At 42.0% G+C, this 27,312-nt stretch overlaps 1 protein-coding gene across 1 annotated transcript in view; it reads right to left on the bottom strand.

The window, feature by feature from the left end:
- The window catches only part of MALRD1 (MAM and LDL receptor class A domain containing 1), a 153,086-nt gene that overhangs the window by 71,065 nt on the left and 54,709 nt on the right, over positions 1 to 27,312 (bottom strand). Inside the window, exons 12-15 of the mRNA XM_018563970.1 lie at positions 22,808 to 22,964; positions 11,587 to 11,697; positions 6,195 to 6,408; positions 1,744 to 1,991 (exon numbers count right to left, since the gene is read on the bottom strand). Of these exons, the coding sequence (XP_018419472.1) occupies positions 1,744 to 1,991; positions 6,195 to 6,408; positions 11,587 to 11,697; positions 22,808 to 22,964 (730 nt within the window). The remainder of the gene's footprint in view (positions 1 to 1,743; positions 1,992 to 6,194; positions 6,409 to 11,586; positions 11,698 to 22,807; positions 22,965 to 27,312) is intronic.

Raw genomic sequence — 27,312 nt, forward strand, 5'->3', positions numbered from 1 at the left:
TTCAATGCTATGTTTAACAGACCAAAAGGGAGCAAATATGAAAAGTTAATTGCCATGCTTTACAATGACTTTAAAGAGACCTCTCACTAGACCTAATTTTTCAAATGAAAACCTTGCAGCAGAGGAGGATAATAATCACTTGTATGTGTCCCTGCTTTTTCCGTTAGTAACTTTAGTAGGAATCTGATCACTTACTTGAAGTGTCAATTCCTGTCTCACCTCCCCTTCCCTTGCAGCAGTATATGATAATACCATGTGCATGTTTCTCCACTTTATGTTTTTTCCATTGACCGATTTAAAGCAGTTTAACAAATTGGGTCATTAACTGGAAAACATGAAATGTAAATTCCTGTCTGTGCCAATACTCCCAATTCCACCCCATGCTGATATATAGGGAGAAAGTGGAAGGCTACACAGCTACAGATTCTATGTACACTCTATGACTCAACTTTTATTAACACCATATGTAGGACTTTAAGTCCTCAATCACAGGCATTTTGTAGCTCAATGCTCGAAGATACAAAACACTGAGCACAAGGAATCCCATTGTTTTCTATGGCCTCTGCTCACACCTGAGCGTTATGTCGCCTGTAGCAAAACTCCTGTTGCTGAAAAAATTACATAAGCTACTTTTTGCAGATTTCTGCACTTTTTTCTGACAGCGATAGAGCTGCACTGTAGCTAGAAAAGATCCCGACAATATTCTCAGGATCCACCCCGCTACCTGATTGACAGCTGGCTCTGCCTCTCTAGAGCCAGAGAAAGCTGTGCCCACCTCCTCCCCTGTCTGTCCCTCCAATGTTTTGTTTTTCCACATATTATATCCTTACAAATAAAAAATATTTTAGCAGCCTTGTTTCTCTTTGCTAGGTATGTTGCTAGGTTCGTTGTTTTTTTTTTTTTTTAATTCTTTATTGACTGAGAAAAAAGTAAAATACAAAAAAAAACCATTGTATGTGGTTACAGAGTATGGGCATAAATTCCACAGAACTCGTAATAAAACGGATCACTCCGCATCAAGGTAACATAACCCGACTGAAAAGAATCACATCCGAATAATCATAACAGCTTAGTACAGTCGTAGGTGCATCAACCGTCCCATTCAGCCGTAACAATTCTGTACATTAAGGCTCTGCGACTAAGTACTATTCTCGGGAGAAGACAGTGTCTCTTATCAGTGTACCCAGAGACTGGAGATGGTATAATTCCCATCGAAACGGGAAGCGGGGTCGTAGGAGATCTATTACCTCCGGAGGTACTGTTATATTGAGGGCTGCCGACTTGTGGACGTTGACTTTAAAATTGGAGAGCTGACCATAGATGGAAAAAGCCTGGAGCAGGTGTGGTATGGAAGTCAATGGGCTTGAAAGGTAGAAAAGTAGGTCATCCGCGCATGCGGCCACTTTATGAGTCCCCGAGGGAGTGTCTAGCCCCGTGATATTCGCGGAATTTCGCACAGTCTGTCCCTCCAATGAGCACTGGAGAAACAGAGGGGAGGGGGAATCCCTGTCAGTCACCGCGATCTGCAGGAAGCAGCTCAGTTCTCAAGCTATAGAGCCGCCGTGTGACAGCTGCAGTGTCACACGGCGGCTCAAATTATTAGGAAGAGTACATTTTACTCACCCAATAGTTCCACTTTCATTTTACCATTCAATACAGATAGAAAATATTGATGCACAATTAGGTGATATCTGTATAAAGAAGGAACCCAAGTGTGGTTCCTGTGTGGGGTGTGACACGTACCTTGCAGTTTCTGCTCCACTTGCTCACCAATGGCCCAGAAAGTTTAGCTGCTTGGCCCGGTAAGAGAGGAAATGAACATTCAATGAAAATGTAACTCCCAGATGGATTCTGCAGAGTGTGATCAGTGACCGGACCGGTGCCGTGCGTTGGGGTGCTGCCAGATCGTAAGCTCCAATCAAAATTATCATCCTGGTCTTGTTTCCAGTCACAAAGGTCGAATTCAAAGTTGCAGCGTCCAAGATAAGCACCTAGAAATAATAAAGAGAATTTATCAAAGCAATTGAGACTGTTTTAACATCGTAGATCAATTTTAGATTGGGTCATTCTACACTCTAAATACTTGTACCTCATAACTTGTATTGTAGTGTTATGACACTATGTTAGTGGCTTGTTTTGATATATTGTAAAACGAATAAAAATAATTTTTTTTAAATACTATTGCCTGCTTCGGTGGGGTGTGGTGCCAATCATTCTGTAGTCATTCTGCAACACACATTAACACTAATTAACAACAATAGTGAGAATGGGCCCATAAAGTAAGCTAATTGAAAGATGAAACCTGGTTGCTATGGTATAGAGCACTTTGCACATTTCGATCTGCTTTACTGAATAAGTCTAAAAAAAAAAGGAAACCACTGCTCTGCATTTTGCTCGTAAATTTCACTATCGGTTACAATGCCAAGTTTGATTAATTGCACGCATGCCAAGGTCAGACGCAGTAAATTAAAATGGAGATTTGCAATAGCCTGAACCGTGTGGTAAATTAATACTCATCAAGGTGAGCAGCTCAGACTTAAATACACTGGGGTGTTCAATGCTCCCTATAAAAAAAACTTTTTTCAGTATACGGTCCTATTCCAGCGATGTTATCCTGGAGCCCTCCAGCAAAAAAAACATTACAATTAAACATGTAAAACAATTGAATGAAGGGAATCGTGTTTCCATAGAACAAGCAATGAGTGATATACACTGCCCGGGCCCAAAAAAAAGTCACACACTCTAATATTCCATTGGACCCCCTTTAGCTTTAATTACGGCACGCATTCGTCATCACATAATTTCAATAAGCCTATGCAATGTCACAACATTTATTTCCACCCAGTTGCATTCATTTTTCACCAAGATTTTGTAGTGAGGATGGGAGCGTCGGACCACTGCTTAAATTCTTTTCCATACATCTCAAATATTCTCAGTAGCGTTAAGGTCTGAACAGGGGCATCCCGAGTGTGGGTGACACCCGGAGCAGAGACCGGGTGACACCCTGCCATGACATCATCGTGCATGCGTGGTCGTCTTATTCTTCGCCTGCCGGCGGCCATCTTGGTGATGGACACCGTCAGAGAGAGGAGGGGACGTTCACCTGGCAGGATGAGGTATGCCTCCTCTCTCCTGACACTGTCAGGCTCTCGGTCCTCCCTTGACATAGCTGGGTCTGAACTTGAACATGGTGAATCCTGGCATTGTCATCTTGGAATATGCTCGTGCCAAAAAAAAAAAAAATTGATTGATGGTAAAACTTCAGTATATTCGGGTAGGTAGCTTACCTCATTTTTCAGGGACATAGTGTTGCTGAACCTAGACCTAACCAACTGAAGCAACCCCAGATCATAATATCCAGGTGGTGACCTTTTTTTGGCTAGGCGGTGTACATTGTTTATGTATACTGTTTCCACTGAAAAAATATCAGACAGTTCTCTACTGCTTTAAAGTGACCCTGTCACTCCAGCACACAAAAAACAAACAACTAAAAAACAAGCTGTCAGACTCCAATAAATTATGATGCTTAAAAATGACTTTTCCAGTAGTTGAACATGTCTCTTGGAGAGCTCTGGGCACCGTTGCTATCTATAGCTGGTGATGCAGTGGTAGATTTTCATTAGAATGTTTATATGAAAAATCTCATCAGATAGTAATACCATCAGAGACTTCCATTCATACGCGTGTGCCGATTGACTGAAGATGAAGTCTTTCACCTTGCCTCACTCAGGCACTCGAGCTCTCACATACTCCACACGAAGGTCTGTGCCTCACAGCTTCACTTTGATGCTTGCGGATTCATATGCAGTGTGTCACGGGCTTAAAACTCCTGGGTGATTTAAATAGTGTTTCTCTAAATAGGTACCTCAGTTAATCCCGGTGTTCGCTACATCACTACTGTGTTCTGGCCATTCAAGGCAAAGTGACAGGTTTATTTACCCATTGTTACTTACCTCCCTTCTGCTCCCCAGTCATTCCTTCTGACCAGGGGCATATCTGCCATGAGGCAAACAAGGCGTTTGCCTTGGGTGGCACTTTCCGGGGGGTGTCAAAAATGCCGCCCCAAAACAGTCAGGCAAGCCGGGCTGCACAGAATTCGCTGCCTTGGCTGCCTAATCGAGCAGGAGGAGTAGTCAGAGGTGGAGGCAGAGGCGAGGAGGAGCAGCAGCAGCAGGAGGGGGCAGGTCCGTATCCCTGTCGGGCGATGGAGGAAGCCAATCCCAAAGCACCAGTCAGGCGCGGAGGAGGCTGGGACCCAGAAGTGTCAGGCAGGCGAGCAGTGGAGGCCGGGTGCTCGCAGCACCAGTGGTCTGGCTGTGAAGAAGGTCAGGTGCAGCAGCGGGCAGACTGCAGCATCTGTGGTTGGCTCTGCAGGGTCTATTGGGGGCATGCAGAGCCCATCACAGACCCTGCACAGCCCCCCTGAGAGCCTGCAGAGCCCACCACAGATCCTGCACTGCCTCCCTGAGACCCTGCGTACTGCAGAATCTGTGGTGGGCTCTGCAGCGTCTGTAGTGGGCTCTGCAGGGTCTTTGGTGGGCTCTGCAGGGATCCGAACATACTGGGGTGCCTGGACATTTTGCATACTTTTAAGGGTGCCGTGACTGAAAAAAAGGTTGAGAAACCCTGCTGTATACAGGAGCCCTCATCCAACAACAACCCTCTTGTAGTAGAGAATAATAGGCCCAGGAGACATGGTGAGATTGTGAATGCAAGTCCAGTTGATGCTCAAAAGTAGTTGTTCAAACTATCACTGATCAAAAATGGGTAAAAATAATAAACTTTTTTTTCAATTTGATAAATTTTCATCTTAAAAAAATTATAGCGAAATTCTTGTAATAAGATACAACATAGAGAAAGCAGTGTTCATCCCCCTTCTTAAAAAAAGAACATACATATCACTGTTTATCATAAGTTATGGTAAAGTTATTGACAAATCAATTAGTACTAGAGGTGCACCGAAATTAAAATGTTAAAACCGAAACGAAATCGAAATGAAAAAAATGAAAAAAAATGTTTTTTTTCTAACTTTTCAAATTTTTCAAATATTTTATTTGTATTTATTTTTTATAAACTTTTACATTTTTTATATTCATTTTTATTTATTTTTTAATTTTTATTAAATATTTTTATTTTTTACTTTACTTTTAGGGGCTTTGGGGAAATATTAGGGATCTACATAGACCCCTGATATTTCACTTTTAAAATAGAAAAAGAGATTGAGAACACAGAGTCCTCAATCTCTTTTTCTGCAACCCCTGTTATAAATGAACAGGAATCCTCTATACTGAGTGTTCCTGTTCATTTATAACTTGAGGACAGAGAGTGTTTACTATATCCACAATCATGAATTAATAGAAAGTGTTGTAGATCACTTCCCATTCATACATAATTGAGGATATAGTAAACCATACTCTGTCCTCAATTATGTACAAACACTCAGCAATCATTGATCACTGACTGCTTGTACCCGCTCTCCATCCTGACTCGCTGTCACAGGAGGCTGAGTGAGAGGTGTGGGGAGGAGAGCTCGATTTGACAGCTGACTCCTCCCCCGCACCACCAGCCAGCCTCCTGTGACAGCACTGGCTGTCTCCGCCCACCCAGCCGCTCTTCTGATCTGTGACAGGAAGCTGAGTGGTGCGGGGAGGAGAGACGCCGACCGCTCACAGCGCTCTCCTCCCACAGCGCTTGGCTGCCTGTGACAGTTTCTCTCCTCCCCGCTGGGACACAGAGCAGCGCCCAGCGGAGAGGAGAGAAAGCAGGGATGCACCGCTATTTCAGTCAAAAAATTGCACTTTTGGCATTTTGTCAAAAGTGCCATTTTCAGCTGATATGTTTCAGCGGCCGATATATTGGTGCATCCCTAATTAGTGCATAAAAAGGCAAATAATCACAAGCTAGTACGGATTCTTTTCCCAGGTCTTTAAATCTGTTACCTTTAATACCAGAGGATCCCATCTGCTACCTGGTAGATTCTGGCATTGGTAAACATTCACCTATGTATGCATTTCCTGTACTCATGCAGATACTTTCTGTCCAACCAATCTTAGCATATGAAATGAATTTTCTGCCAGCATACATATACTGTATATTTACCAGTCATTCTAAAGACCATTCACCTGACTGACTTCCATTTCTGCCTGCGGACAAACTATTGCTATGCAGTCAATGCAGCATGCACAGTGACTTACGACATATGTACGGGTTCTCGTCAGAATTGTCAGAACAGTCATTGACAAAGTCACACATGTTGTTCTTGGGAATGCAGTATTTATTGGCACACATGAACTCCTGTGATGTGCACTGTTTATCTTGGATCAGTATTGGTGAACAGTTCTCAAAGGATACGTCATCCACAGTCACATCTCCAATATAGCTGACCCCACGTTTGGCTTGTAGAACAATCTGCAAAGGGAAAATAATCAACAATGAAAGTGGGTGGAGAACAAAATGCATTTAGAGAAGATATCATTGAATTTCTATACATTTAGTAACAATTTTGGATACAGTGAGGAAGGGTTAGAACCACTGTCAGGTTTCAAATTCCACTTGTGTCCCTGTTAAGGAGATTTCCTTTCACTTCCTCTTCTGCCTGTCAGACAACAGGCTAACACGTTTCAGGGGCAAGAAGGTTGCCCCTTCATCAGGGCCCTAAATAGCTAGTTTAGTTAGACTCTTAAAAACACAAATCGTACAAACAGCGCTCTTGTAATGGTAATAAGTAGGTAAACAGTGTATGACCCTAGATCGTGTGCAGCCCTGAAACCCAGGAGGAGTGCCTGTGTATATGCAAACTAGAAACAAAATAACCAAAAGGGCGCAACACTGGGTGGGCTAACTGACCGGGTCGGAAGACCCAGGGAAGATAACAGGAAAATTGTGTGACAATGGGTGCAATGGGTGAAAAACCAATGGATAGCTGAGGAAAAAGAATAAGCACTTACATTTTAATTCATGGGACCAGAGGATGGACGGCCGGTGCGAAGGATCGGGTCATCCGTGGAGTCTACCTGGAACTGGTTGGCCGGGGGATGTGCATCCACACGGGGAGAGGAGGCTGTGGGCGAGGGAGAAAAGGGGGGGAAAGAGAAACCACAGGAATGGGGACTCAGTCCGTGGCCCGCTGTGTGAGAAGTTAGACTCTTAGTGGTTTTTAAGGGGGCTAAATTCACTGTGGAATAAATTGGCTCTTTTTATCCAGTAGCATGCTTTAGTAGCAGTAAACTAGATTTGAAAACTGGCTGTCCTAACAAAGGGTTAAAGATCTAGCAGCAATGCATGTTAATGGGGGAGGCTCATTCCGTCCCAAGTCTTTCTATAGGGACAGACAGAGTTTCCTATCACTTTGAAATTGAGAGAGAGACTTGCAAGGGCCAGCCACACAGACACATCTAAAAGGTAAGAATTATTTTTTGCTATAGCAAACATATCGGGAGTTATTTACTAAAGAGCCAAAGGATCCAGCCGGCTGATCCTTCGGCTGTTTTCGGCCGTCTCTGCCCTTCGGTTCAGTGAAACTGAAGGACTTCTGTACGGGGTATCCACAATAGCCCGTATAGCAGCCAAAGGCAGCTGAGTGGCTCAGCCGAGCCGAAGGCATATGCTTCGGCTCGACTGAGCCGAAGTCACAGCTGAAGTGTGGAGAAGCTAAAGCTGACTGATCTCCACGCGAATGACAGCTGGGAGATGCCAGCCGTGATCTCACGGCTCACTCTGCCCAGTTGTAATGACAGATCAGCGTCATTTGGGGACGCTGATTTGTCATTAAACAATAACAACTGGTCAGAGCCGGCAGTGACGTCACTGCCGGCTCCGCCCAGTTGTTATTCATTGGCCCAGACTCTGACAGGTCCCGGCCAACAGTTGAGTGGAGCTAGCTGTCACCACTAGCTCTGCCCAATTGTTTTTTTTTCTTATCTTTAAAATATTTAATTTTTTTGAATTTTCCTATTTTTTAATTATTTTTTAATATAATTTTTCAACTTTTATTTTTTATGTTTTTCATTCTTTTCCCTTCTTTTCTATTGTGCTCGGCAAATCGTCTGTCAAAGTCATGCCTAGGTTGTGTAATGGATAAGAGAACTTTGCCCCACTTCACCTGAAAAATAGAAAACAAATTGTTTGGAGCTGCCTATTAAAGGTGAACTGTAGCAATATAGCGATATATGGAGGCTGCAATTGCAGATTTTTATTTCTGAAAATACTATTTGCTTGGTTGTCATGTTAATATAATGATTTTAAAATACTTCCTCCGTCACTGGCCCAGAATTATGCAGTTAAGAAATTCTGACTACGCTGGCTGTATGCAGTGACACAAAAAGTACTTTAAGAGACCCTGTCATTAGGAGAAGAAAATATAACGTCGAATGGTATAAAGTGCATAGATACTGTATCCATGGCAGCCTCCAAAACCTCGCTATTATGATTGAACACTAGTCCATTCTGACAGGCAAAGCTTCACCCCTGCCAGGTAGTGTCAAAGCTTGCCCCTACCTTGTGTCCCTCCTGATCACCACCCCCACCCCCCTCCCCCCACACACACACACCCCTATCAGCCCCCATCACTATAATGGGCAGCACCATTGGACAATAGGAATGTGCAGATGGCAGTAAAGGGCAGGCATGCTTCAGCATTATTAGGAAGACCTGAGGTTTAGCCTCTCAGAAAAGCCCAGGATTGGCCACATCAGCAACGTTTTGGAGTCTCGTACAGATATTTGCACCTCTATGTGCCTGCAGAAGTTTTTTTTCCCCATGATGGATTATATTTAAGATTAGAATGCCTGCCAGGCAAGGATCATTTCCAGAAGAAGCACAATAATGGCAGCCTCCCTATTTTGTTTTGCCACAGCAACAGCAGCCCCCATATTTTCATCCTTATAGGTTTTTCTTTGATCACCATTGTGTTTTATTGCCAAGCAAAACTCATGCAGGAAAAAAAAAAACTTAGCGACAGCAGGATTTGAGTTTCCTTATGTACATTGTCACATCGTTCTAAAAAAGTTGTAAAACACATATATACACATATATTTCACACAGAAGCAATATCAAAATGTCACTGCTAAAAATACCTGCTCTTGAACAATACCCTCTGTTTTATGCTGTTGTAGCAGATTGGCTCATTACCTAAGCGCACGGCGTTCTTCTGTTTAACATTTGAGAAATGATCTTCCAAGATCTACTGTATGCTAAACAAGATACCCGAGCGCAAATACATATCGCTTTAATTATTTGGCTAGGAGACACATTGTTGAACATATGGTAAGTCCAATTAATTACCATGCCGCTGACATTGTTTATAGTACTATATTTCAGCTTCGCTCCAGTAAATTAGACATTCCGTTAAACTCCGAGGGGAATATTATGAGGGTAACAGAATGGGAAATATATTATTAAGCTCTTGTTACAATCGCAGTTTCCGGGCTACTTTGGTTCTCGTCTAAGATATAACAGTAGAGAAAAGAGACAACACTTCTATGAGATATACCGGGGTATGAAACCAAATAGATGTATTAAGTAAAGCAGAGTAGACAGCAGAAACAATATAACCCATGCAGCGCAATAACTCATAGCAACCAGATGTCTCCTCTGTCAAAGCAAGGACAGATGACTGTAACTGGTTGTGGCTCTTTGTATTCTGCTCTTCACCTTGTATAATGACTTTAACACTTTTTTTTAAAACATTCAAATGAAAGCCCTGCTTGCAAATTAAAAGCTTAATATTTAGCTTTCATGCCACTGTCTTCCAGAGCTTTGCTGGCTGAAACAACTTCAATATGTGGCACACAAGGGTCAAACCACTCCCTCACCTTCCCCAGCAGTATATACTCTAATCTGCTTTCCCATGCGCCGCTTGGTTTGGCCACTGTGACTGGGGAAAGAATGCCCTGTGTAAGCTCCAAACTAACTTGTTAGAGCTTACACAGGGCTTTGGATTCCCACCTCTTGTATTTTCACCAGCACTGTTACATGGGAGAGAGGAATTGAGTCTCATATTCATCTATATCCTATTTCCTATGTCCTATAGGTTAATACTGTATATGCTGCTGGTGAGTTGCATGATTGCATGGGCAATGGAAGGTGTCACTGTTAAGAATCAGCATGTTTTTTAAGGGATGAATAATATTGGATATACTAAAGCCTATTTGGTTTTTTTTTACAGTAAATAATTGGTAATTGTTTACTTATTTAAATAAAGTTAAAGATTCTTCACTACCCATTTCAAAAAAAAACCAAAACTAACTTTTATATTAGGGGTTATTCACAAAGCTGCCGTTTGGCTATTCACTGCGGCTCAGTACGGCTGATTTCACCCTTACATCGGTTGAAATCAGCCGTACATCGGCTGCCTTTGGCTGCACTTAGCAGAAGGAGTACAACTCAGTCAATTCAACATCTGCATCGGCTAAACCGAAGTCCGGCAGCTCACTTGCTGCCGTTCGTCCCTATTCAGAACGGCAGTGGGTGAAAAGCGAGCGCCATTCGGCTTGGCTATTTTGCTCGGTACCTTCGTGGTACAGAGCAGAATAGAAAATAGTGACAAAAGTTGAAAAAATATTTTAAAAAATGTAAATAAAATATTAAATTTAAAAAATAAAGATTTAAAAAAAAAACAAAAACAATTGGGCGGAGCTAGCAATGACAGCTATCTCTGACCAAATGTTTCCTATTGGTCGGCACCTGCTAGAGTCTAGCAGGTCCCGGCCAATGAATAACAACTGAGTGGAGCTGGCCATGACTGAACCGAAGGGCAGAAGAGAGCCAAAGGATCAGCCGAAGCTACGGCTGGATCCTTCGGCTCCTTTGTGAATAACCCCCTTAGTGTCCCGAAAAATCCTCCTGCTTCCTATGTGCCGCTTCCCCAAACTTCCTATCTGGGAGTAGGCACAATGCACATGATTACTAGTCAGCATATTGGATTAATTCTACATGTACCATGATGCCTAAGCGCTACCGCTAGAGCTGCTGTCAATCATTTTAATTAGGAGGGGGAGCATAGGTGTGTCTTTGCACTTTGTTTTCCTTTCTAGCTTCCTGCATGTATTGGTGCCGGCATTGGTGGCTCTGGCGGGGCTCCAATGGACACTGCAATGTAAAGCCTAAGTAGTACTATAAGTAGTACTATACAAGTACTTTTTGGCTTGAATTCCTGAAAAATAGTGTACTCCCTGTGCCTTGAGCCTCATAGCTGTATATGTGTAGTCTGAGATCATCTAAGGCACTGCAAGGATCTCCTTGCTTCTTCTTGATTCTGTGGATCTGTGCTTCCTCCACCTGCCCTGCTGCTGCTTGAATATTAACCCACAGGTCATCAGATCAACAGTCATCAGGGGACCAGCTCTGACATGAGGAAGAAAATCACACAGTGCAAAACAAGCCATAGTAAGTCAGTAAAGAGGAAAGAGAAGTTGCAGGGGGATCACAGATAATACTAGCTCTTTGTCCTCAGCTTGTATATTGAGAACAGCTTCCATTGTACAGGTCCTCTTTAAAGCAGACTTAGTGTATTTATACACATTGTATAAATAGATGAAATTAAATTATTGTACAATTACATAGTGAAACAAATCAGAAAAGACAAACCTGAAAGTTAGACAACGTTCCCAGGTAAACTTCAGCTCTCTTCCAACTTGCTCCTTGTTTACCACTTTGGGACCACAGTTCATAAGTCATGTTACCAAGGTGAATAAGTACCTGTAAGCCAGAATAAAAGAACATTATTTTTAGTGAGCACATTTCTTCCGGAACCATCAGTAACTATGGGCTCATTCTGACAAGCAGCAAGTGGCATCATGCAGAGCCTCAGCACCATTCTGTACTTTGTCAGCAGCTAGACCAGCTTTGCTGCCTCGGCAACCGCTCATTTCTGCAGATAGAAGGAGCTGTCATTCAGAATGATGGGACAGACATTGGCATGAACGGAATATCATTCCCATGCATTTTCTGATCACCAGCCTTGTCCTGTCTCAAGCCAAATGTACAAGTACTCTACGTCTTTTCCCATCTGGCTGTGCCCTGTTCACAATACAGAGAGTTGGTCCCCCAATCACCATCTATCTTTGGTCACTCATAGATGGTGAATATGGTGCTTTTTCCAACTAGTACATGTAAACTACTGAGATCACTGCTATGAACTGTTATTGTTATCATCATTAAACCAAATAATAATTATTATTACTATTATCATTTGAAAAGCAGACTACACCCATTAACTACTATGGGGGTTGTACACCATATTGGTGTATCCATTGACGTACACCCACAATATACGTTCTACAGCCTCATGGGCCCATGTGCATGAGGCCTTACACCATACCTCTACTCCACTGGAAAATTGTCTGGCATCAAAGTGCATGCTCCTGAAGTTGGTGCAGTGGTGGAGGGTTTAATATTGCTCAGAGCATTACATCATCCTGCCAAGTGACAGTCACCCAGGAGGCATTGGGGTTTGTCTGGAACCAAGTTTGCTATTGCACTGCTACATTGACAATAATACTCCAAAAGCTTTAAAACATTCTTAAAGCTGGAACTTAATGAGCCAATCCTTCTACATCTAAAAATGAAGCATCCAAATTATCGTGCTAAATAAATTATTAATAATTAATAAATCAGTAAAATATCGCTGGTTATAACCGAATACAGAACAATTGGGGCAAAACTCATTTTGTAGTGAGAATATTGATTTTGCCATCAGTGAACTTCTCATTTATGCTTATTTAACTGCTTAGGTGAAATGTGCTTTAAAAAAAGACAAAACAATGTTCAATTTATAACATATACAGAGGTTGATATTATATATGATCCTGAAGAAGAAGTGGACGTTGATCCAGGAAACACGTCAGCAATTTGAAAATTGACATCTATTAATCTGGTTTGTTTCATTTGCCATTAACTGAACAAAGGATATTAACCATTTATTGCAATGTATATCTTTGTCACAGTATGCATAGATGTCTTTAAATAAAGTCCCACATTATCGAGAATCCTTGTTAAACTGGTTTAGCCAAAAAATATGTCTGTTTTAAAAATGCATATCTCTGTGGTTGGATTCATGATGTTCTTAAAGGGACACTAAACTCTGGAGTTAAATCTTGAAAATGCCTTCAAGTACCTTAACTATTAACAAAAATGTATCCTATTTGTTTATCGTTCAGATGTAGATCCTCAATCATCTCTGAATTGGTGCCGACACTGTCCTTCCTTCTGGAGGGTGGATACTTTTGTTCCCCATGGTCCCTGTGTGTGTTGTAAAGTAGTCACCGCTCCAAGCTCACTCCTGGGATGGACTACAATCTCAATACAAATTAGTAAGCAAAACATGAGATTGTAGTTCATCACGGGAGTGAGCTTGGAGCGGTGGCTACTTTACAGCACACACTGGGACCATGTGGAACAAAAGTAGCCATCCTACAGAAGGAAGGACAGTGTCAGCACCAATTCAGAGATGATTTGAGAATCTACAGCTGAGTGGTACACAAATAGGATACATTTTTGGTAATAGTGAAAGTGACATTAAAATCATTTTTTTTTCTTCCCTCGCCGCCTCCTATGCTGCTTTAAGGACTTGCCTTAAATGATGCCTCTTGATCCGATCTTCTTTTCCAGTAGTTTTCAGGAGTCCCTCCAGCATTGGTGCCAGTCTCTGATCCAGCACTGACTGCTGTGTCTCCTGTGTCCCACAGAGTCTGTGCGGGTGCACGTTGCCAGGCTGCCTGCATTGACTTACCCTGTGTCTCTTCTCTTCTCCCGGCCGAAGACCTCTCTGCGCATGCGCCCGCCCCACGATCCTTTGCGGCCGCCCAAGAATCTTCAGAACTTTGGACAGGAGCAGGGGCAGACTCACAACACATGGGGCCCCCGGGCAATATGAGATTATGGGGCCCCCCTTGTGCTCCACCAATATACATGCCCCACCCAAATACAAGCCTCACACTCCTCGCATGAATATTCTTGTGTAACAGAAATTATTTCTCACATTATTTTCAAAATAGCAGGCCTATTCACTACAAGGCGAATTGCAGGGTAATTTAAAAATGTAGACCAATATCGGCGATTTGGAAAGTGAGCTAATGACAGAATGCACAGCAGACTTCAGACCAGCACTACTACACGGTAGACCGCAGACCACACAGCGGAGACAGAGGTAAGTTTTAACCTTTTTGGTAACTTTTTTTTTAATAATGTTTTTGCATATATCTATTGCTTGCTAACAGTAGATACATGCAATAAAAAAAACCCTGATGGTTTATTTATACATTAAGCTACTGGAATGCATTTTTAAGATGTAACTCCTGAGTTTATTGTCACTTGTCACAGGTATTTCTATGTCTAATATTGATTTATGGGGGATGTTGTCAAATATTGATTGTTAGTAAAGGAAGGGGCCACAGCTAGAGGAGTAAAACTCCGTATCTATCTTCTAAGAAGATAGTATAACTACATAAAAATATTTGAGATGACAAGCACACACAGCCGTGTAACAAAATATATACAGAAAGAAGATACAATAGAAGACAGCCCTGCCTGTATGAGTTTGCAACTTACAAACATCAAAGACGCAGAGAAGTGTAACAGTGTTTACTGAATTTGCTGTAGCATTTATTTTGGTGCAGATATTGTTTGGAAACAAAATGTTTGCATCCATAATGAATTGCAAATGATCCAATGTGCTAATCCCGTTCATTAACATTACAAACTAGTCATAAGAAGCAACAGTACGTAATCTCATTACCACTGTAGTGAATATATTAATGTTTAATCATGAAGGCAAACATTAACACAAGCTACACTAAACACTTAAAGGGTTTATTTACAGAGGGAAATCATATGTGCATAAAAGAAACATTTAACATGCCAAATGTGGCAACTTTCTCCCTAAACAGGGCACTTCTTATTTACAATAAGGAGTTATGTCAGTAGCAATCCTGTTGCTGGTTATAACCTGCCAGCAACAGGATCACTAAAAAACAGAATTTACTGCTTCTAGGTCATCTCTTCCTCGCTTGCAGAATGTACCTCAGCGGTCAAGGGAGCAGAGATGGAATGACCCCTCACTGGTTCAGCCAGTATGAAAGTGATGCAATGAGCAGGTGAGCTCTCTATGGGCAGCCGTGCCGTGGCCCCACTCATTCTTATGGGAGAGCTGTAAACATAGTGGCCTCCAGCAGAATATGGCTCTTCCATAGAAATGAATGGGGCCGCATGCCGGGAAAAGAACTTGGTGCGGACGTTTTCAGAGGAAAGACTATGCAGTGCTAGGCAGTGCTGCACAGTGAAGATCACTGAAATGAAAAGGAAGGTTAATATGTAACCAGGTTGGCTGCTCTGATGGAGGTTGGGAAACTCAATGAAGGCCAACTTGTACTAAAGGTATAGCTGAGCTTTAGGATGCTGTCTGGGTAGCTATATACATAGTTATGTACGTTAGAGTAGATTTAAGCCCAAGAATTAAAGTCTCATATGAGCTTTCAAACTTAACATTGCTTCAGTTGTTTGAATCTGCAGTTTTCAGTAACAAAGAACTCCAGAAAAACTTTTTCCTAACCCCTGCAGAGGAGCTACCCCCACACTGCAAAGGTTAAGTGTTAATTTTTGTCTATCTGCTAAAAAACAAAGTTATACTCACCCGAAGCTCCTAGCCAGCCAGCTGTCAAAGCGCTCCATCCAGCCCGTCTCCTCCACCACTGCAGCATTAGAATCTTACTCAGCATCTTCACCTCTATACACTGTGTATAGAGGCAAAGATTTATGGGACCTTAGGTCGCTGCAGAGGAGGAGAGACACTCCAGGAACTGGTCTAAGAACAAGCCGGCTCAGAGCATTGGGTAAGTATAACCTTTTTTTTTTAACCTAGACAAAAATGAGCAGTTAATCCTTGCAGTGCAGGGTAGCCCTACTGCAAGAGTTAATCATTTGTTTTCTTGGATTTCTTCTTTATATGAATTTCCGGTGATCCTGCCATGAAGATCTCTGTTCAGGTAATTCCTGATATGTGGTGACAATTGTCTCCTTACTGTGCTCCAGTGTTGACACCCTGACATGATCCAGCAATGTCACTATAAGGCCTCATTCGCACTGCTAAGGGCCGGCCCGTACAGATCGATGCAGCGTACATGGCCGTATCGGGCTGCTCGCGAGAAGGACAGGTGCTACATGTGATTGTACGCAGCAGCCTGTTCTTCTCTATGTGAGGACGCAGCCGTATGCCGCTGTACGCTCACCCGAACTGCACATCCGTACGGTTGTCCATGCTCGGACACAGACAGGATCCATCCGCACCTGCATGGATGTGCCGCTCGGGTGAGCGTTCAGCCGCGTACTCCTATAGAGAACAACAGGCTGCTGCATACAATCACATGCAGCTCCTGCCCTTCACAGGAACGGCCCGATATGGCCGTGCACGCCGCATGGATTTTTATAGGCCGGCTCTTAGCAGTGTTAATTAGGCCTTAAGAAGCGATTATTTACAATCCAAATGGGAGTGAGTGCATGTACACAGTGGCTTAAAAAGGCTGAATGATCTGCAGCACACAAAAATTGACAAAAAAAGGTGAAAACAATAGTTTATTTAATAAATGACAATTGCTTATGTTCAGTTAGTGCTTTAGCAAACTAAGGGGGTTATTTGCTATTGAACGGAAGGATTAAGCAGAAGCATCGGCTAATCCTTTGGTTCAATTCGGCCGCTGGAGCCCTCCGGGTCTGCCAACCCTAAGGCAGCTGATGCACGGCTGATTTTAGCCGTACAGGGCCGAAGTGAATAGCCAAACGGCTCCCTTCACTTCGGCACGGTTATTCACTCGGTTGCCTTCGGCAGCTTAATGAATAACCCCCTAAATGTCAGTTAGGGTTTGGATCTACTTTAATAGTTTCTATTATATGTAAATACTGAGTCTACCTATCACAAATGTCTAGCAAAACAAAATGTTTTGTCATTTTTTTCCTGTAACCATAAATTAATAAATAAACATTTTATAATTTAACTGCATCTTTACTTCTTTGTAAAAATTGTAAATAATAAACAAATAACATATAAAAAGGTTGATTTAATATTAGTATATCTGAAAAACAGCTCCTAGAGAAATTGTGTTTCGTAGTGCCTTTCCATTATTCTTACTTCCACATCTCTGATAGAAAATATATATGTATACTTGACAAAATAATTCCACTATGCAAAGAGGAGCAATCATTCATGGTAATGATGTGAGATGAGCGTTTTGTGAAGAGATTCTAGGCTCCTTGGATAACGAGGTGTTATAGTATTGTTATTGAATTCTTTATCTTAAATGAAGTCAAATTATTGAAGATTTTGGTGCAACGCTTTGTAATGAGAATTTCTGGTGATAGATTGACTCGGTAAAACAATCGAGCTGAGCAAGTTTGATGATATATTGGTGGGATATATCTTCTGAATACTGTTTGCTTTTGATATATAGCCCCGAAGGAAGCAAGAAAAAAAGAAATCCTATAACAGCATGAAACAGCAGTGTTTCCTTTGTCACGTATTAAAGCAACACGCTGAATATTAGTTGGACTTAGAATTTTTATACAAAGGAAGGAGCATATTCATACAAATATACAGAAATGCTTTTGTTCGCTTATGCATTGTTACAAAAGTTTATGAATGAAAACAAATTGTGCTTATCCTATTTTCCACCATTTGCCCTGACCTAAGCCATACCACTCTTTACCTCCGCAGGTGCATCATTACCAAGATTTTATGGTATTGTTTACAACCAGTGCCACACATTCTCTCTGTCCTTGCTGCGTCTGTGCATTACAACCCCATAGACTTCAATAGGACTGTCTCCTGAGGCTGGAGGCAGAGGTAGAAGAGTCATATAGAAGATGTGTCATGTGGCCAGAACAGAGAGGACTTGCAGTGCTGGATGTAAACAAACCCTGCAGTCCGTGGCCATCGGATCCCAGTAAGTATGCATCTGTGGAAGGAGAAGGTGGGGTTATGTTGCCAGTTCAGCCAGTATCAGTATTCATTTACATGAAAAAGCAGCCCTTGAGCACCAGTCAAGAGACTGTCCTTCGGTTGCGATGGCATCAGTCCCATGTAGACAGTATGAGTCATGGTTCACACCTAGGAGTTTTTGAGCAGTTCGAAAAGCGCTTTTAACTGCCCAACACAAGAAATCTCATGATTTTCAATGGCCCTGGTTCACACCTCAGCAGAAAAACACCTAGCAGAAAAATGCCAGACGCCTGATAAGATACCGGAGCTTCTTTGGGCAGTTAAAAGCGCTTTTCCTCCCCCTAGACTTCATTGGAAATGCCCAAAATTGCACAACAGAAGCATGTTGCGTTTATACGCGCGTTCTTCCATTGCCCACAATGGTTTATGAGCTGCCAATCAAAATGTGCGTCTTCATGTACTCGCGTTAAAACGCGCATACAAATGTGCATAAACGCGCAAATAACCGCATGCTGCTAACGCGCGTACAAACACGCAGAAACGGTGCCGCCTAGGTGTGAACCAGTGCTGAAGCTTTCTCTCAGTCCATTCTCCACCATAATCAGACTGCAACAGTGTAACTTTGTAGTAGGATACAAGGTGAGGGACTGCAGCAGAGGATGATCCGTGTTAGAAATTTGCGAACGCAGCCATGTACTGCACAGGCACCAGGATTTACATAAGTGTTTAATCTGTCAGCATTTCAGTCAGGGAAACAGAAGGTGAGTCTGGATGGTGGTTATACAAATATGGCAGAGGGGTCCAATATAGTTTAATCCATAAGGAGCCATTAAAAGCTCACTGCATCCTTAAAGGAGAACTATGGGGTCAGTGTTTTTCCCCATAGTTCTCCTTGGGGTAACGGGAGGACACAAACTAGCGTCCTCCCATTACCCTAAGCTCAGTATACAGCGAGCTACAGCGAGCGGTATACTGAGACGCCGCACCTGGAGCGGATCCCGACTTAGATGACGGGATCCGCCCAGCTGCGTGAGTGACAGCTGGCTCTGCCTATCTAGAGGCAGAGCCAGCTGTACCCGCCCCCTCCCCCGTCCGTTCCGCCAGTCAGCGCTGGCAGATCGGAGCGGGGAGAGGGGAATCCAGCCCCTCCCCCTGTCATGGCAGAGAGCCGTGACAGGATCGAGAGGTGAGGGAACCCGGTATGTGTTCCCTCACCTCCCGATCTACTGAGCCGACCTGTGACAGTCTCATTGTCACAGGTCGGCTTAGAACTATGAGGTGAGTGGAAATCACTCATCTCATAGTTCTCCTTTAAATAGCACCTAAACTTTCCATTGACTCCGATGCATGTTTCACCAAAATGGTGCCAACATTTCTGTTGATGGTTAAACAAAGATAGCGGATGGGCTGTTATTTGGCACAAGAACAGATCCAGGATAGTTTTATCCATCAGGTTCCATTTAAAGCCCATTGCACCCTTAAACCCCAGCAAAATTTTCCATTGAATCCAATGCATCTCGCAATAATGGCGCAAACATTTCTGGGAAAAGTCAAGCTACATTTCACTCATTGCTAATCACATACTGTAAATATGCACATTACTTTAAAAAAATGTTTGGTGGTTAGAACAGTTTCTACCTATAAATACTAACTGTGCAGTTTATTTTTTGGACAATAATTGCCCTTTCATAGTGTCTATGATGTACATTATCATTAATTACCATCTGTTATTCATTTGACTTCTATTAAGGCATTATTATCATTATTATCATTCTAATTATTATTGATAGGCCTGTGTCAATGGGAAGCCAGCTGTTGCTTCACTCTAACAGGATGTAAATACAGAGAAATGTGACATTGAATTATTATTGCAGTTTAGTATGTAGCCACAGAAGATGATAGCAGTATACGAGCAGACCGCACTATCCAGAGAATTCCAATACTGCAGACTTTATTGAAATTCACAGCAAATCCAGTATAACAGTGAATAAGAGTGTATAAAGCAACAAATGCCAGCACTGCACACCCCCAACCAACTACAACCTCTGCAGTAAAGTCTGCCATTTGTTGGATAGTGGAATTCTCTGGACAGTGCGGTCTGTTCGTATACTGCTGCATTCCAAGGTAGAGACGCACCTATTAGAATAGCACCTGGGGAGTCCTGATGGTGGCTAAGGAATTGGAGCGGTGAGATTTCCTTTGGCTCTACACAGAAGATGATATTCATAGCCATACATAGGTAGGGAACACAAATCATCATTCAGCAATTTTTACCGTTCACCTGAATGTCTAATTCCATTGTTCTAATTGCTGCAACCTTGGATTATCACAACATATGTGCAGAAATGGAACATAATTAGTGTGTGGGTTTTGTCTCTCATTAGGACTGTAATCGCTATTTATGTTCTTATTACTGCCCAGGTTTTGGATGGTGTGAAATTATACCTGGCAAAGTTCATTGTAGAGTTAAACGAAATACGAGATTTGTCTTTTTATCCATCGCAGCTGTTATAACAATGAACTTGCTCCGGATGATTGTTGATTGGTTACCTACTATTAAAGCCCAATTTTTGGCAAAGCATTTTCTTTTCTTTTGTTTTAGAGTCGGGACGGATTACAACCCTCATTAGACAATTAATGCTCACGTGGCAGGAAAATGGAAAATCACACTGTGTGCTAGAAGTCCATAACCATAATATTTATTTCTTCATATAATTTAAGGCTATGCATTTGGCGCGCATTCACAGGCCTCCTTCATCAGGGCATGAATTGTTGATGGAGAAAAAAAATGGAAAGAAGTTGCTGAATTCTGGAATTATAAACAATATTTCTCTGTATGTAACACAGGTTAAAATACGTTGCTTCTAATTATAAGGAATCCATGTTTCCCTTCTTTATTCCATCAACAACAATCCAAGTGTCTTTTTTGTATTAAGGGAACTGTTTAACCCATTCAAACCTAAATACACAGGCCAAATTTATCTGCATCAGTTAACTTAACTAATAATCTTTGAATTATTTGCCTACCTACATAATTTTTGAAGGGTCTATAAGGGTCACAGCAACTCAGCCACTAAGTTGTAGGCCACGTAAAATGGCAGAGTGGGGTCAGCACATGCTGAAGCGCACAGTGCACAGTGCACAGAAGTTGCCAACTGTCTGCAGAGTCAATAGCTAGAAACCTCCAAACTTCGTGTGGCCTTCAGATTGGCACAACAACAGTGCGTAGGGAGCTTCATGGAATGGGTTTCCATGGACGAGCAACTGCACCCAAGCCTTACATCACCAAGTGCAATGCAAAGCGTTGGATGCAGTGGTGTAAAGCACGCCGCCACTGGACTCTAGACAAGTGGAGACGTGTTATCTGGAGTGACGAATCACACTTCTCTGTCTGGCAATCCGATGGACATGCCTGGGTTTAGCAGTTGCCAGGAGAACGGTACTTGCCTGACTGCATTGTGCCAAATGTAAAGTTTGGTGGAGGGGGGATTATGGTGTGGGGTTGTTTTTCAGGGGTTTGGCTTGGCCCCTTAGTTCCAGTGAAGGGAACTCTTAAGGCATCAGCATACCAAGACATTTTGGACAATTTCATGCTCCCAACTTTGTGGGAACAATTTGGGGATGGCCCCTTCCTGTTCCAACATGGCTGTGCACCAGTGCACAAAGCAAGGTCCATAAAGACATGGATGAGCGAGTTTGGGGTGGAGGAACTTGACTGGGCTGCACAACCCAATAGAACCTCAACCCGATAAAACACCTTTGGGATGAGACTGTGCCTTCTCGTCCAACATCAGTATCTGACCTCACAAATGCTCTTCTGGAAGGATGGTCACACATTCCCATAAACACACTCCTAAACCTTGCGGACAGCCTTCCCAGAAGCGCTGAAGCTGTTATAGCTGTAAAGGGTGGACCAACTCAATATTCAACCCTACGGACTAAGACTGGGATGCCATTACATTTCATGTGCGTGTAAAGGCAGGCGTCTCAATACTTTTGGTAATATAGTGTATATAAATATACTGTGTATAAGTATTAAACAGAGGCATATTGCCATGTAAAAGCTTGCAATTGCCTCTGCAAGCTGAATGCATGTGATCACCATTTCATTGCTATCATAGTGATCACATGATTGAGAATCACTCTGCTTTATGGTTGTAAGTGCAGACCAAAGCTCTTAGTGACAGCCAGGTTTGAGAGTTGATTTAGAATAATATCTTCTCAGCAAAGGACATAGTGCAGGGTGATGTTAATTTACAGAATGTGGGCAGAAATAGGTCAATATATAAGTTGGTATGCTATTAAGTTGTCATGTACCTGTATGAGGGCCCTGAAATGTCAAGGGTGGCCTCTTGCACAGGAGAGCAACATGCATGCAGTGCAGTACAAAGTCAGCAAGCAGAATCATGGTCAAAAGTCTAGGCCGAAGCCGTTAACAGAGGCAGTCAGCAACCATTGGCAGACAAGGGCAGGTCAGACAAAAGCGAGGTCAGTAATGAAGGTCAGGCACGAGGTTCTAGATCAGGGATCACAGGTCACAGCAATACAGCTATAACACAATTTAGATATGAGCCTATGCAGGAATTTTAAATAGCCTCTTTGGTGCCAATGTGCCTGCATGTTCACATACACACTGTACATCTATGCACAGAAGCATGCACACACTCATGTGCATATGCATAAATGCACATTTATATCTGTTTTTGTATTATTTAAATATCTACATATTCATAAGTTGTTTTTTTTATATCAACCTAAGAAAATATGTACAGTGAATTTTAAAAGTTTAGATTTATTTAGTCCTGACTCCTGACCATAGGAAAGAAGGACAACGCATGTACAACCACAATGAGTCACCTTTAATTCAGTTCCTAGGCTTACCTGTAATAATCCCACAGTAGCACCATTCATATAGGTCCAGAATGTTAGCTTGCATTTGGGTCCAGTGTGAGAAATAAGAGGAGTCATGACGTAAGCTGTGTGCCCAAATTCACCATTGGAACTGTCTGCATACAGGTACCAGCCTTCATCTGAGGACCTGGAAATCAAATGTTTATAGTTATTAATATGACTGCAGTGACAGCTTCTTACCTTTAAATCTATTAAGAAAATAGAGTGTTAAAGAGACCCCTTTGTCAGACCAATCATTTCAACAACAACCTTCCCATAGAAATATATGAGGAATTGGTGTATGTTACGCATGTAATTTACCTGTAAAACCCTCTCTTTTGTAAACATGCAAAAGGCCTGAGACTTCTGCTGGGGGCCGCTATCTTGGATGTGATGTCAACAGCCCCAGCAAGTTTAGGGCTGTCACCCAAGTGACACTTTATAGTATTTCCCTGTGCTCCTCCCCCAGCAGCTACATAATTTATGTAGGGAGGTTAGGGGAGGAGCAGAGGAGCTGGATTTTCTACAATCCTTTTACACTGAGATTGTGCACAACCAATCGCTGCAATAATACAAACAAATTGACATATTTAAATTTTTAGCACTTGCTTCATGATCCTGGATGGCTGGAATCATTCACAACTGCCAATGCAAAATTGCAGGTGATGCAACTCATTGCAACATTACTTTCTCATTGCCCGTAAGAAAACTGCAAAATATCTTCTAAAGTCCTTAAATAAATCTTCAACAAAACTAATATTTGGGGTCACCAGTAGCAGGCCTCCTATATGAACAGATTATTGCATCACAAATGAAAATCCGCCCGAGCCTTATCCTAAGTGTTCTAAATCTTACCACGCTTTGATAAACTGACTGTAAAATTTGTTAATTATTTTCTACGTGAGGGATTTTACTGGGAACTGGGGCCTAATTTGCACCCGCTAGTAAAACGGCGCTGATTCTTAAACAAATGACATTGATCCGTCGATGTGTTTTCACTGCTGACGATACTGTAAATTAACGAAAGGATAGTGCTTATTGGCAGGCTTGTTCTTATTGGCTGAATTCATTATAGACGTGTCAACATCCCTGCAAACGCCAGATTACCCCAAAATGCTGGATGTTCATTACTCATTAAGGAAATGAAACTGAATTACTTCAAGTGATCTACAACACTGACTGTTTACTGAATGGAGCCATTAATTACGGAGCTCACTGACTAGAAGATGATGGCATTAAAAGAAGGGAAGCTCTGATAACTAATGCTTTTAAAGTTGTCCAGCTGTAATGGCCCCATTAGCCTAAAGGCTAGTTAATATGTATTAAATTGGAACAAATAGTGAAATATGTGGTTGACTTATGTATGTTTACTGTTTTAGCTGCCACTGAATTGGTAATTTTGGGTTCCTTGTTTAGAGTTATTACTTCCTGGGTCAGCTGCCTGCTTATTGGACAAAGGTGATTATGCTTAATTACTATACAGTGAGGTGGTTAGAGGGGGAAAGGTGACACAGGAAGTGGAGTGGCTGAGTCAGGAAGAAGAGTTGCTTAAAGTCTATTTTTGGGCTTCCCCTCTCCCCGGCTGTAGTTTATCATTTGTTTTTACTTACCTTTTTCAAATGCCTAAAGAAGAATGTCACCCGGTACAGGGAAAAATTAAAGTCAGAAGCTACAGATACTGTAGCTGCTGACTTTTAAAAGACACATGCTTACCAGCCTGAGAAGTCCAGCACTGCCTTCCTTGCACCTGAATCTTCCTATGTCTTCTTATCCTCCACACCGCCATCTTGCTTTTGGGAGCCAGCTATCACTTCCTGATCACTCACAGCTGACCCCTTACTGCGCGAGGGAGGTCATTTCAGACACTCAAGCCTCCCGAGATGTGCTATGCGATTCCAGATTGCTTGGGAAAGTGGGGCTATGGACTAGTGTCAATATCACCCTCGATTAGACAAAGAAGGAGGAAGTGGGAGCAAGTACCTTCAAAAAAAGTACACACTCCTCCCCCTGTCCCAAAATTACATGCGATTATGTTATAGGGAGTGGGGGGATTAGAAGGAGGGGAAGAAGAATTTAGGTATAAAGGTCCGAGTTAAGGTCGTGACATGGCATGCAGGGTCCTCTTCCTCTCTGGATTTTTCCTTACTGGGGTCAGTTTTGCTCTTTGCATTATTGTAGGTGAATGCAGGACACCTTTAGGGACGCTCCCTTCAGTCCATGATGCCGTGCCCTCACAGGATGTCCTCAGTCTTCCAGATTAAATGATGCTTACCATCATTCAACTTGGACTGAGGACTGTTGAATGATGAATTACTGAAGTGGACTGCTCTCAAGGGTAGGTGAGCTTGCAGCCAATGGCTACTTCTTGTAAAACACCTGCTGGGTCACCATTTCTTTTATCCTTCCAACACTAAACACCTGACACACTTCTCCAGGTGAGGCTAGTCCCCATTCTCCCCAGGTCCATCTCAGATGCTAGCTCGCTTTGTCAAGAACACCACACATTGGGATGCAAAATGATATTATTCCTTTATTAAACAGCCAGCAGGAACAAGCCCTATGCTTACAAGTTTCATGCTACGCACATCGCTTTCTCAAAGAAAAGATAAATACGTATTTTTATATAGATAAGTGCAACATGCATAAATCACAAAACCAGCTCTACAGAATTAGATATCCCTAGATTAGGTAAAACAGCAAACCTAAATGACTTTTACCTAAATATGTCTTTTCCCAGAATTTAGCTTTCAATTAAATATATAATTAGTACAAGGAAATGTATCTGTAGATATATAATAGTTATAGTCAGTGTAGAAGCTGGCCAGATATTTAACACAAAAACTGAGTACAGCTGACATCGTTTCAGGATCTAATACTTCAAGGTGCTGACCAAGAAAACATACATTGCATGCTATGCATAACGTACCACTCAAAACAGCAAAAAGAAAATACTTGTTAAGCAAAGTGCAGCAAAAATCAATACTACATTTACATTTTAGTGACCGCCATATACAGCTCTGCGTCTAAAGTAACAACTTCACAAGCAGCACACCGTAACAAACAGCAATATGATATTCCTATTGGCATATTTCACCGGTATGCACAAAATAAAATATTATGCCTAGATACAAACCCAACAATATGATCCATTCACTAAGGAATAACAAAGACAGTAGTTTCATCATAGTGCGTCATTCGCTGTTTTATACTGCCGAAAATGGTGTTAGCACTTCACTGAAGATTTTATTGTACGCGTCAGCTGAATTTACCACATACATGTTAAAGGAATTGATTTTTCTTCTATTGTGCATGTAAAAGTCAGTTCAAAACATTTATCACACAGGATTTTACTACTTAAGTGACACTAGACTCAGAAGTTCAATCTTAAAATAACAATCAAGAACTCTTAACTATTAATCAAAATGTATGTTATTTGTGTATCACTCAGCTGTAGATCCTCAAATCATCTCTGAATTGGTGCTGACACTGTCCTTCCTTCTGGATGGGGGCTACTTTTGTTCCCCATAGTCCCTGTGTGTTGTAGAGTAGTCACCGCTCCAAGCTCACTCCTGTGATGGACTACGATCTCAATACAAATTCCTAAACAAAACGCGAGACTGTAGTCCATCATGGGAGCAAGCTTGGAGCGGTGACTACTTTACAACACACACAGGACAAAAGTAGCCACCCTCCACAAGGAAGGACAGTGTCAGCACCAATTCAGAGATGATTGGAGGATCTACAGCCGAGTGATACACAAATAAGATATATTTTTGTTAATAGTTAAGATACTTGAATGTATTTTTAAGATTTAACTGAGTTTAGTGTCACTTTAATTATAATGCCTTATAATATCCCCAGTGATCTGGAGCTGTATTAATAAAGCCTGGTGATCCTGCTAGTCCATGGTGCTTCCTCTGCAGGGTGAAAACTCTATTCACGAAGCTGCCGAGGGATCTGGCCGTAGCTTCGGCCGATCCTTCGGCTAGCTTCGGCCCCAGGACCCCTTCGGTTCAGTAGAGGGGGTGCTGTATGGGCTATTCACAATAGCCCGTACAGCTCCCGATCATGGCCGAGCGGCTCAGTCGAGCCGATCGCATATGCATCGGCATGTTTCGCCTGCAGTAAACTCACGGCAACATTTCACCCTATGCAGTTGAGACCTGATGAATGCTAAAGAGAAGGGGCTATCAGTGCTGTCATCACTGATATATCTCCCCCCTTGCAATGAAGCAGGACATATTTCCAATGTCCTTAATTGTGAAAAAAGTAAAAGAAAAAAGAAAAAATAACAGGATGGCATTTGGGGTGGGGGGATACGAGTAGCCAGTAGTAGTAATAAAAAAATAATACAAAATGTATAATAGTCTAAAAATATCAATAATAATAAAATAGTAATATTAGTCTAATATTATTTATAATAATAAAATAGTAATAATAAAAATAATAATAACAGTATAATAATAATAAAATAATATTGATGATAATAATAATAA

Source organism: Nanorana parkeri, unplaced genomic scaffold (assembly GCF_000935625.1).
Source record: "Nanorana parkeri isolate BGI_ZX_2015 unplaced genomic scaffold, ASM93562v1 scaffold23, whole genome shotgun sequence".
Taxonomy (NCBI): Eukaryota; Metazoa; Chordata; class Amphibia; order Anura; family Dicroglossidae; genus Nanorana; species Nanorana parkeri.